At 36.4% G+C, this 12,656-nt stretch overlaps 1 protein-coding gene across 3 annotated transcripts in view; it reads left to right on the top strand.

Annotated features, from left to right (window-relative positions):
- FBXW7 (F-box and WD repeat domain containing 7) overlaps nucleotides 1-12,656 on the top strand; it is a 172,808-nt gene that overhangs the window by 72,755 nt on the left and 87,397 nt on the right. For 2 of the 3 annotated variants that reach the window (XM_034064549.1, XM_005148949.4), the window contains exon 2: nucleotides 1,129-1,686. In XM_034064549.1, the coding sequence (XP_033920440.1) occupies nucleotides 1,198-1,686 (489 nt within the window). In that variant the 5' untranslated portion in view covers nucleotides 1,129-1,197. Of the gene's footprint in view, nucleotides 1-1,128; nucleotides 1,687-9,600; nucleotides 9,762-12,656 lie in introns of those variants that run through there. The other variant, XM_031048732.2, reaches the window with a different exon arrangement.

Genomic DNA, 12,656 nt, shown 5'->3' on the forward strand with positions numbered 1-12,656 from the left:
GTATTGTTGTGCTATCTGAATCCCTCTCTCAGTGTAGCCTGCTGAGTGTTTGGTGTGGTCTACGGCTACCAGAGGACAGTGGTTCTATAAATATTAAAAAATCTAGTTATTTTCTCCTTGCATATGTTTTCATGTGCATGTGAATCTTGACTACATGTTGTTCATGTCTGACTTGATCAGCATATAACTTTAATCTAGGGGCACTGGAGTCAGGATATGCCAGCCTTAAAGGTTATATAGCCAGAAACCTAATACCAAATTTAAGATCTAGCTAGAATATGTTATATTCCAATGTTCTTGTGTATTGTTTGCATGTGCATGTGTAGCCGAATGTGTGGATAATCTGGAAGTTGTGTTAATTTTTTTTTATTTCTATTAATATGCACCTAACTTTGGCGTATTTTTTTTTAACTTCTCTGAGCCTCATTTAACAATTTTTATCACTTCTTCGAGTTTGGAGAACTTCATTCCTAGCAGTGATTTTTGCCAGGCAAGGTACAAGCTGATTCTGGCCTGCACAGGCTGCCTAGGGATGTCTATTTTAGACCACTGGGCATCAGTGTGGCCAGTTTAAGATTTGGGAGTGGTATGGCTGTATGCTTTAGTGGTTGTTCTCTTTTTCATTTATCTGAAAGAATACCATAGTAACAAGAATTAAAACTAAAAATTATACCTGAAAATATGCTTGCTCTTAAGGCATAAGGCCAGAAGCAGTTAATAATTTTTGAGATACATGTTATGTCTTTAATCAAATAAGAGGAAAAATAAAATGCCATTTGAAAATTATATTATCTTTGTCCAATTATTAGCAGATAACATACTTGGATCTTTTGTTAACATTAATATTAATGGTTCTTGTGGATTCTCTGGGAGGGCAAGCAGTTCTCCTGAATTTGCAGAATATGGTGCTTACAGAGTTCATGATTAGACTATTTGATAGAAGAAATAACTTGCTAGCAAGTTGTCTGCAGTATGGGTTTCTCCAGTTGTGTGTCACATTCAAATTATTCCTGGTTTCTTGGAATTTGAAACTAGGAGTAATACATTGAAATAAGTTTTCAATGCTTTATCTAATTAATATAATACAGCTTTTCTAATTTCCCACCTTTTATTTTTTTGTCTCCTTAGAATGTGAAAGCATTTGCATCTTCAGATAGCCTAGCCAAGGTCCAAGAAGTAGCAAGCTGGCTTTTGGAAATGAATCAGGAACTGCTCTCTGTGGGCAGCAAGAGGCGACGAACTGGTGGATCTCTTCGAGGTAATGCTTCCTCAAGCCAAGTAGATGAGGAGCAGATGAATCGGGTTGTAGAAGAGGAGGAGCAGCAGCAAAGACGACAACAAGAAGAGCAGCACATTGGGAGGAATGGGGAGATAGGAGGAGAAGAACCTGGATTTGATGACAGGCACGAGTCTCAGCAGGAACAGTTAGAAGAAAATAACAATAGACTTATTACAGTGGATGAAGAATCCACTTGTAACCAAGAAGAAGATGATGATGAACATACTGGTGATCAAGAGGAGGAGGTGGAAGAGGAGGAGGAAATGGACCAGGAGAGTGATGATTTTGATCAGTCTGACGACAGCAGTAGAGAAGATGAACACGCTAACAGTAACAGTGTCACAAATTCCAATAGCCTCATGGACTTGCCCATTCACCAGTCATCGCCATTCTACGCAAAGACAAAGGTGAGAAACTGCTTTTTTGTTTCTTAGTCCTTGTTAATTCAAGATTTTGGTTAGCTATTTGCATGTTTAACTTAATGTTTTACAATGAAGCAAAGGTTTTACTACTTAGAGCTCAGTATGAAGAATTTATGTAGTCCACAAAAATTATGCTGGTTTAACCGTTAATAAAATTATTTGCATGCATTTGACATGAGCAAATACTCATATATATTTTAAGGAATAGGGATCTAATGAGTGTGTTCAAAAGAACAAGGTGCTTCTTTATAAATATCAATTCATGTCAATTCATACACTTAAGACCCTCAACATTATTTATGATATTTTCCTTCTCAAAGCAGGCAAGAAGGAAGGTAAGCAATTGTGCGTTTGTGGTGGTCTTTGAGAATATCCTGTTCATTTAGATATGGTAATAATGAGTTCATTGACAAAATACAGATTAAAAAAATAAAATAAATGGTTATGGAGTATTAGCTCCAGTGTAGTTTAGTAGTTCACCGTATGTTCAAAATTTTTCAGGAAGGATGAATTGTGTTAACTCAGCAGTAGTGAAAAATGAAAGAATCAAAACACTGATCCTGAGTAATAAACAAGAAGGGCAGGAGGTGCTCTTGTGGAAGAATGGTATTCCTAAGCCTGTGTACTGATTTCTTTTCCTTAATCATTAATTGGTAGTAGAACACCTAGCTTTTTCTCACCTTTCAAGAAACAAAATGGCAAAACCCTCTCAAATTTTTACAATGCACTTAAAAAAAAAAATCACACCCAGAACACCTGATGAAAAACAAACCCACAAAAATATGGTAATGTAATTTGACAGGGTTCCCTATGTGTTCAAGTGTTAACATAAATGTACAGAGATGGAGAATCAGTCTTGAAGATGCACTAGAACATGTAAATAGGATGAATGCTTGCTTCTGGAAGCTGCAGAAATATGGTTTTGTTAATAGCGATTAATGTGTAATTCACTTGTCAGTTGAGATATTTTAGACACCCATCTTTGATTTTTTTAAAAGTCAAGGTTATCACATAATTTTATAGTAAATTATATATTTTCCATTGATAATTCTACTGTTCAAGGTATCGAATATGTGCTTTCTAATTTGGAGTGAAATGCTGTCACATTCGTGTCATTCACTTGGCTTTTTACAACTCAAATTCTTGGTTTTATTCCAGTGTGTTTGTTTTCCCTGTTTTAGTATGACATACTGAGTATTCTGTAACACCTTGCATCCAGTATGGACTTGATATTTAATGTGGGAAATCCTTACACTCAAAAATATATTTTTAAGTCTCTGAATTAGAAACTTTGGATTACTTTGTAAATAACCATAATCAAATTATATACAGACAGAGCAGAGCAGAGTTTTCAGTGATGATCAGTTCTGAAGCTTTCATCATCATCCCCAATAATGAATGAAGGATTTTTTCTTTAATTTTTTAAGTAGTATTTGACATAAACTGAAACAAGCTGGGCTGGCCTGAAGGAAGTTGTCTGAAAGATTTTTTTTATAGATGCATAATTTCTGTGTGGTCTGATAGTTCCTCTGCATATTGTTTTGGTGCAGTGCTAGCCATTGTTGTCCTTTGTCTCCAGTCTGTGCTCATGCAAGAGCTGTTGGGGAATATGTAGCAAATCATATTTGGGACTTATTCTTGATTCATGGTGCAGCTTTATTTTAGGTAGTTTTAACTCTGTACCTGAAGTATCAGCTTGAAATGAGAAGGTTGATGATTCAGGAGATCCTTTGTTGTATTCACCCAGGAATCTTGAAGTGTCCTGCTCTGTCTTGATTTCTGCACAAACTAGAGAAATTTCACCATTTGTAACCAGGAAAGAGTCCAGCAAAGTGCATCTAACTCAAGCTTGGGTTAATAGTTCGCTAGTTATCATCTGGGTTGAGATTTCTGCACCTTTACTTTCTTCCTGTTACCTGAGGGGTTTTTTGACCATTGTAATTTATTATTTTCGTGTTGTACCAAAGAGCTGTTTAATAAGCAGGGCTTCTTTCCCCAAGTACAGTATCAACTTCATTCCTGAAAGGTCTCTTAAATGTAAATAAGGACACTGTGTCTGCTGGGCATATAATTTTTAGTTTTTTTAATTCTCATTATGATATTTCTCTGAATGTTCTGATTTTTGAACATCCATCTTGAATCATAGATACTAGAACTGAGATTAAACTCCAGTAGCAACTGTAGCAAGGACAAATAAAATTTGTTCATGCTTTATATTTACTTGTGTCTGTAACAAAACTGTGCCACTATCAGTCTTGACAGTAGCATTCCATTGGGATTTCATGTTTGAATGATTTGTCTTACATGTGCAAGCCTTTTTCTGAGAGCCTTCCTTTCTGTAAGTATGACCTGTGTCTTCTGTACTTAGAGATAAGAATTGATGCTTTGTTGTATTAAATTGACTAGAGTTTTCTCACATGCATGTACTTCATCAGAGCCTTTATTGTTTGTTAATTTTTGTTCCAGTTGTTGCCATGCCTTTAATATAAAAATATTATATAGCACAGGAGGGCAAAGTAAATAATATGTGCAGGACTAACAGAAGAAAGCTTGATGCTGATTCTTCACTGATCGCATTGTATTTGTGGCATCCATTTTCAGTGCTCTGTGATGACTTTGTATTACTTGAACCCCTTAGGAATGGTCATATAACAATTAACCACATCATAAGCATATGAATATATTTACAGTAAATCATGTATCTCACAGTAACTGCCCTTAAATGCTCTTATCGCTCAGTGCATGTGGGATTCTGTAGCATTGCAAGGATGAGAATCATAGAATCATAGAATAGTTAGGGTTGGAAAGGACCTTAAGATCATCTAGTTCCAACCCCCCTGCCATGAGCAGGGACACCTCACGCTAAACCATATCACCCAAGGCTTCATCCAACCTGGTCTTGAACACTGCCAGGGATGGAGCATTCACAACCTCCCTGGGCAACCCATTCCAGTACCTCACCACCCTAACAGTAAAGAATTTCTTCCTTAGATCCAGTCTAAACCCCTGCTGTTTAAGTTTCAACCCATTACCCCTTGTCCTATCGCTACAGTCACTAATGAAGAGTCCCTCTCCAGCATCCCTGTAGGCCCCCTTCAGATACTGGAAGGCTGCTATGAGGTCTCCACGCAGCCTTCTCTTCTCCAGGCTGAACAGCCCCAACTTTCTCAGCCTGTCTTCATATGGGAGGTGCTCCAGTCCCCTGATCATCCTCGTGGCCCTCCTCTGGACTTGTTCCAACAGTTCCATGTCCTTTTTCTGTTGAGGACACCAGAACTGCACACAATACTGCAACTGAGGTCTGATGAGAGCAGAGTAGAGGGGCAGGATCACCTCCTTTGACATGCTGGTCACGCTCCTCTTGATGCAGCCCAGGATACAGTTGGCTTTCTGGGCTGCGAGCACACACTGAAGCCGGCTCATGTTCATTTTCTCATCGACCAACACCCCCAAGTTCTTCTCTGCAGGACTACCATGAATTTCCTTTTTGCCCAACCTGTAGCTGTGCCTGGGATTGCTCCGACCCAGGTGTAGGACCTTGCACTTGTGCATAGAGGGAAGTGAGAAGGGACTCCTGTATGAAAGTCTGCTGTTATTCTCAGGATGTTAATAAGCGAAAGGCTTTGTAGGGGTAAGAGGAATAAAGGATGATTAGAGGAGTGCTGGTCCTTTTTGTTTTGTGTACAGACAGTACATGTAATTGAGTGAAGGTTAGAAAGCTCCGTGTAGATAGGGCTGTGGTTTTGGAGCAGTGCATGTCAACGTTTTTCTCTTCTGAGCAGCAGAGGGAGCTGCTATTGCTTTTCTGCAGCCCTGTAGAGACCTGTGAAGAGTTCCTTTGCAAAGATTTTTCTTGCTCTTGCAGCTAAAAAATTGAAGCGTATTTTTTAAGTCTGGGGAATAAGTAGAACTGGAACAGAAGGATTCAGTATTTTTTATTTGAGAAGAAATACGTTTCCAGTATATGAAATGATGTAGGATTGTTTCCTTTAAAAGTAAGTATTAAACATTTTCAAATGGCTTGTGTGATAAGAATGCAGTGTATAGTTCGCTGCTCTGCATGCATAAGAGAAAAACGTTATCCTACAGAAAGCCTATTTTTTTCTAATTTTTTCCCCCATTTTTATTTTCTGCAGGAATCATGCATAGGATGTGTAGATTCTTCATGCCGTTCATTTTCTGAGTTTGCTAACAGTTAATGCTTTAAGGAGTTTTTAAATTAAGTAACAGTATGGCTAAAGCCATGTCAAAAAGAATACATGCTAAGAATAGCTCTGATTGTAAAAACCAACAAAACAACAACAAAACCAAACAACCTCCCCCCCCCAAAAAAAAAAACAACCCAACTGTACAGCCGCAAACAAACCAATAACCTCAATAACACCCACTCTCCCAAAAGAACTAAATCAAAAAGCCTTCAGCAGGATCTTTTTTTACCTCTTACTTCTCCCTGGGATAAGTACATGACTCTAGTATATGCAATAAATGGTCTTTACAGCTGCCAGTCATAATTACGTATGCATTACTTAACAGTTATTTTGGAGTTTTGTAGTTTTATAGAATATTCTTATGTTAGGTTTTTTGTTTTGTGGGGGGTTTTGTGTTTTGGGGGTTTTTTTGGTTTTTTTTTTTTTGTTTTTATCCTTCAGTTAAGGAATCTTATTTTTATATTGGACTGTAATAACATTAGAAATATTTATACTCTGAGATTAATATCAATCAACATGTTTAACCTTTGACTTCTTTCTCATTTATATATTACACAACCTAGTTCATGATGGTTCCAAACATGCTGGATCATTTGGAAAGGTTATGAAACTATCATTAGGATGTAGTTTGTTAAATATTAAAGCATCCATGGAAGGAATACAGATTCTCAAATTCTCTGGATAGCAAGATTCTTCCCCATCTGTACTAACCTGCACCATGCTGCTTTACTACAAATATCAAAACTTCTTTTGAAGAGTACTTCTCACTTGCTCTACTTTTACTTGTGTTAAGTAATGTGTGAGGTTTGCAGAGGTATAGCTGGTACTTCTGGCTTTGGTAAGCAGAATTGCTCCTGCACCATCATTTGCCGGTAAAACTGGTGTTAAATAATTGCTGCTCTGCTAATTTTCCCTACTCTGCAAATGGAACATGAAGCTCGCTAATTGATATGGGAGCTCTGCTTGTAGTAAGTGACTTATCTAAAAACTTAGATATCTAGTTCAGCTTTCTCATGCCAAGTTCTTGAAATACCCAGTAATTAACGGTTATGTTAAAATGTTACTTGCAGTCAAAGGACAGGAAATCTTCCATAATAAATCCTCTTTTCTTTCCCTTAGTGAAGGATGTCTTACCTTTCAGTAAGTTTTACAAATACTACTACAGAAATAAGTGACAGTGCTAATGTGTAATTTTTGAAGCAAATAATCATGTATAGAAAGGAAAGTCAAGAATCTCCGTGCCTGGGAAGGAAGAAAAGTAGTTCAACAGAAAACATTGTTGATGATCATTTCAGTCTTAGTTTTGAGTAAGGTATCATATTTAATAAGTAGATTTTCATTTACATCCATCCTAATTACAGAAAGATGAACATTTTTTAATGTGGAAATCGGTAGTTCTGATTTAGTTATTCTTTTATTTTCCTATTACAGAGATTGCTTACTAGACTGAAGACCTAGCTGAATAAAACACAAGCAATTTTCTGTTTATGTACCGATAACTGAGGTCAGTTACTCAACTCCAGTCATGAAATTAATCTCAACTAGCCACACTGGAAAATAAACCTACAGAGGTTTTGGTGGTGCCAAATTTGTCTGTGCATTATCTGACTTAATGAACAGTTCCACCTTCTTTGCAGTGAAGCACGCATCGCAGAGTGTATGCCTCTCTTTTATTTCCTGGTGGTTCTTACAGATATGTCCAGTAGTTTTTCCTGAACACGTGTAATATGTGGGTCAGGGAAATAGCTTCTTGGTTTAGATTTTCCCAGAATTGATGTGTTGGCCACAAGGTTGTATTGAATTTTCGTTTTTAGTTCCTTGGCCTATGAAGCTCCTTAAAGGTAAATATTGGAAAGGAACTTGCCTGTGTTATTCAAACTGCAATATCAGTTTACTTGGTATAGAATAAGCTAAATTGATACTTTCAGGATAACTGTCTGCAGCAGTGTGTCTCATTGCACACTTTTTCACAGGATTTCAGGTCTGTGTAAGTTAGGCATGTACGTGGTCTTTACACCTTTGTTCTCAAAATGAAAATGAGCTTTTTTTTTTTTTTTAAAAAGCAACACAAAAACTAAAATCCACCAAAAGAAGAAAAAAACCCAAACATTATGAAGTAAAAATTATGAAAATGTGCTTGGAATACTTTGAATATGCTTACCCTGTTGGCATACATGGCTTGTCTAAGAAATACATTTGGGGGCTCTACCCCACTTAAATATTCCATTTGTTCCTTATGTTGTTCTCAACTATGTGGCAGGTGCTGTTGCCTGATGTGATTGTTAGCCAAATGTCTCCAGATTGTAGTGATACAGCTGTATTTACTGAGCATTTTATCAGTCGATGCTGTTGCTCCAAGTGTCAGTTTTAAGCTGCTTCACCTTTTGGGGCTTAACTGAAGTTGATATTACTGGTTATGAAAAATAGTATGCAAATGGTGAATCAAAATGTGAAGAAAGTAAAACTTCTTCTGGTGAGTTAGTTTTCAGTTTTGATGACACCCTCAGTACCCTTCCTCCCTCCCTCCCCTTCCCAAACTTCCCAAATGACTGATGTTAAATACTCTTTTGGCTAAGAATTTGAAGTGTATGTTTAAAAATATAAGATACTGTCAGTGCATTTCTTGTATTTACTGGTGGCTCATACTTACAAAATTATGAGATCTGAAATTAGCTTAGAGGATCAGAGGAAAAGAAGGTGATCTGAGGACCAGAATCATGTGTAACAGCTGCTGCAGGACTAACATTTTTTCCTGACACATTTCTTGCTTACTATAATCTGTGAAATAGCAGCATGGCCTTTCTATGGCAGGCTTTTTATTATCTGCAGAACATGTTGCTATTCAGCAAACTGCACAGTAAAATAATTTACATATTTTTACAAATTCTTGATTATCAAGAGGAAAACTAGACAATGCGAATTTCATTGCTAGTTTAATAATTTCTGAACAGGCAGAGTGCTTAAAAACAAATTTCCAAGCTGTTTTAGCAGAATGTTTGAACAGACAACATCTTATGACTATTACCAAAGAATGATTTTTGACACATGAACTGGTTTTGTTTGGTAGTATGTCATGTCTGATCCGCAGATGAAGCTATGCTTATGTAGTAATGATATTACATGCATTTTGTGTGATTTATTAGTCTGCTGTTTTGTTTAGGTCATGTGTGAATGTTTTACAGTTTTTTTCATTGGTGAAACTTCTCTTGGAAAAATCCCTATAAAACCTAGAACCAGTGTTTCTATAAGCTGTTCTCTTCATTGCAAGCGTCTTCTCCCTTCTTGTCCATAGCATAGTTAAGGAAACACTGTGTGAACTTCAACTTCATGCAGATTTTGCCAGAGTTCCACCCATTCTCTCCTATTCAAACAAGTTCAGGATTCACCAAATTACTGTAAATGTTATGTTAAAAAAACCCCAACAAACCAAGAACCCAGAAAACCCCCAAAACTCTCTATGAAATTTTGTGTGCATTGACTCTGTCGAGTACAACTTATGATGTAATTTTGCATATAGTTAATTGGTATTGAGATTTTAAAGGTGAAGATCATGAGTTCTTGTGTGTAGGTTGGATATCTATAATAGTCACTGAAATACAATTGGAAAACATTGCTATCAGGCATCTGTTCTTACTTCTGTCTTATTTTTCTGTTCTCCCTTTCTTGCTGATTTTAAGTTTTGTTTCTTTAGTTTGTAACAACAAGAATTGGGAAGAAGGAGAGGATCTGAGAAGGACACAATTACTAAAGGAGTGCAGAGTTTTCTATCCCAAGTCAAGGTGGTCCAAACCAACTACTTCTGTATAGAGTCTTCTTTTTATGTTTGTTTTTACTGGAAGCTGATGTTCTCTACTGACTTTACTACCTGATCATATCTTGCAAAATATGAAAGGAGCAAATTATTAAGTTTTAGTAATATTCAGTGTCAGTCAGTCTTGGGAAAGAGTGGCAATGCTTTTCAGCTGTGTCATGAAATATTACTCTGTTAATGCTTATAAAATTTTAATAAATTTGTTCAATCCCTGGTGTCTTTGCTGAAGTGGAAAATGTACCTACTGCTACCACAGATTGCTAGCAGAGGGATAAATTCCACCTTATTCATCATCAGAAGTCACTACTATTATTAAGTATGAGCAATGTTTCATGTAAGTCCAAATCACATTCTTATTCTTATGTCATCCAGCCACTGGTTATCTGTGTTTGAAAGTGAGTAGGAGACCCTTTGTTCTACTCACTAAAATTATGGAGTGTCCCTTAGGGATGGCAGTTACCACGATCATTATTGACCCAAATATGTTAAGTACTAAAAAAAAATTAAAAGATAACAAATAATGAACATTCTTTTTACCAATGTCATTATTCCTTCAGTTCTAATCTCTTGGTCAGATATTCTAAAACACACTGATAATAATTAACTGAATTAACATGAATAAGTACAAATGAAATTAAGAAACTGGCAGTGACACAGCTAAATGGAAGAAATGAGACTTAAAATAATTTGTTATGAATCCCTTGTTTATGCCAAATATAATAACATTGTTCCTTTTCTTTAAGCTGGACTTCACCCAAAGCAAGGACACTTTCAGTTGGTACCCTGAGGCATTCACCCATCAGCACAATTTTTGGCTTTGGTGTAAACTACTGGTATTACATGACCTACAGCAAGTACGTTAAATGGTGTGATTACATATATATGCTTGTGTATCTGTTTTGGGTGACAGACTTTTGAAACTTTCTACACTGTGCCAGTCAGAATTTGGTACTGTTGCACTGCATTTCTCTGCTGGTAGGATTTGAAATCAGAGTATCAGACAAGCAGTAAACTCAAAGTTCGAGTTGGTTGTCCATATATGAAAAGTCTATTTCTATTAAATACTTATAAGCATTTTAAATAATAAGTGATGTTAGAACAAATCAGATAAAGCCAATGTCTGTTAAAAATACAGGCAAGGCTCCCCCTCCCTCTCCAAAGGAAAGAAAAGGGGGAGAGGAAGGGAAAGAATGGACAAATAAAAGATCAAGGTGGCAACCCTACCACCCAACAGTGCAAGCCCTTCCATAGGCTACCTGTTTTTTTTTTTTGTAGTCTGGGCATTCTTTACTTCACATACCTTGAGCTTTATAAATAGCTTCACACCCCTTTACAGTATGCTATTAACCAGCTGAAAAGGATTATATAGCTTAATTTGGTGGTATCAAATGAATGCCAGTGAAACAGTCAGTTGTTGCATTTGTTGGATATGTGTATTTTACAGTTCTAGTAAGAAAAATGCCATCTTGTATCAAAATAAACCTTCCTCTGTATTGCTTTAAATGTACAAAATGTAATACTTGGCATTGTTCAGCTTTTTACTTTGGCAGTGGATAATATTGCTAATATGAACAGCATTACTGTGTTGTAAGGCTTTATACAAGAGGAATTTTCAAAAATGCTGAATAAATGGTATCTGGACAGATGTGTTTTTTGCTATGGAAGGAAAAGAATATATATATATATTTTTTTTAAGGTGTATTGGTGACAGAATAGGTGACAGCACCTTTCTGAAGTTTGGAAATTGCTTCTTTTCCCATTTAGTATGTAGGAAGGAAGAAAATTTGAAATCTAAAATTAATTTTTGGCAGTACTTTTTGGACACTATTCAGGAACTAGTAATCATTTAAATATTTTGGTACAGCCTTGTGTATATTTTGCATATATATGTACATAAGTAGAGAATTTCTCTTTTAAAGTCTTGAATTTTGCATGAAAGGTGATACAGTGATAAGCTGATTTACTGTATGGAAAACTGATTTTTTAGTTTCCTATATTCCTTTCTCATAAAAGCAGCTTCACTGGTAAAGCACCTGCTTTCCCTTCCCCCAGCTTATCCTCAGTTGGGAATTTGACTTGCATTTTAATCCAGCGTTAAGTATTGCAAGACTTCCCTACCTGTTGTTGTAGTTCTTAATTCTTGTCTCAGCTTTATTTAAAGGTGCAACAACAGCATGAATAAGTGGTCAGCAAATAAATTCCTGTAGAACAGCTGTAGCAATACTTTTTAACAGCTGGTACAATTCTGCCTAGACCAAAGAGTTAAACTTGCTTATCCAACAAGTTATATTATAGTCAGTGAGGGCTAAACAGGCATTTCTGGAATGTTTGTAAAACACAAAATGATGCAGCTGGATTTCTTGCTGCATACCTGGGATATTTTCTGAAATGTTTAATGAAGAAATGAAGACACATGCTTTAAAGAGAATAATTTAAAAAACCCAACAAACTCCAACAGAACGGACAATGACAACAAGAGCTCATAGTACAGTAAATAAAGTCATGGGGCTTGTGGAGTAAACACAAGTAATATAGCCCTCTAGTTACAAATGGTAGTGTGCACTTACAGGGATGTCTAAATATGGTTGGAATTAACACATGGCTACGTGTATGTTTTAACAATATGGTAGTATCATTAGTATTGATATTATAAAGTCTTTCTTGCATAAACATTTAATGTGACTTCAGAAAAAGTTAGTTTGTGCAAGTGGGCCCCTGTAATTTGTCATGACTTAGGGCAGATCTCATGCCTATAGCTGCTTGTACTTGCATATTCCCTTCCCATTCTTTCAAAATGAAATTCTCTATTTGTTTAAATGCCTAGGAAGCACTTATCATTGATGTCTCTGTGGGACCAGTATTGCATGCGAAGGGATCCATGGACAAAGAGAGGTGATCTCATAGCTCATTTTTTGCCCAAAGATGAAGGTCTTGAC

This window comes from Melopsittacus undulatus, chromosome 7 (assembly GCF_012275295.1).
Source record: "Melopsittacus undulatus isolate bMelUnd1 chromosome 7, bMelUnd1.mat.Z, whole genome shotgun sequence".
NCBI lineage: Eukaryota > Metazoa > Chordata > Aves > Psittaciformes > Psittaculidae > Melopsittacus > Melopsittacus undulatus.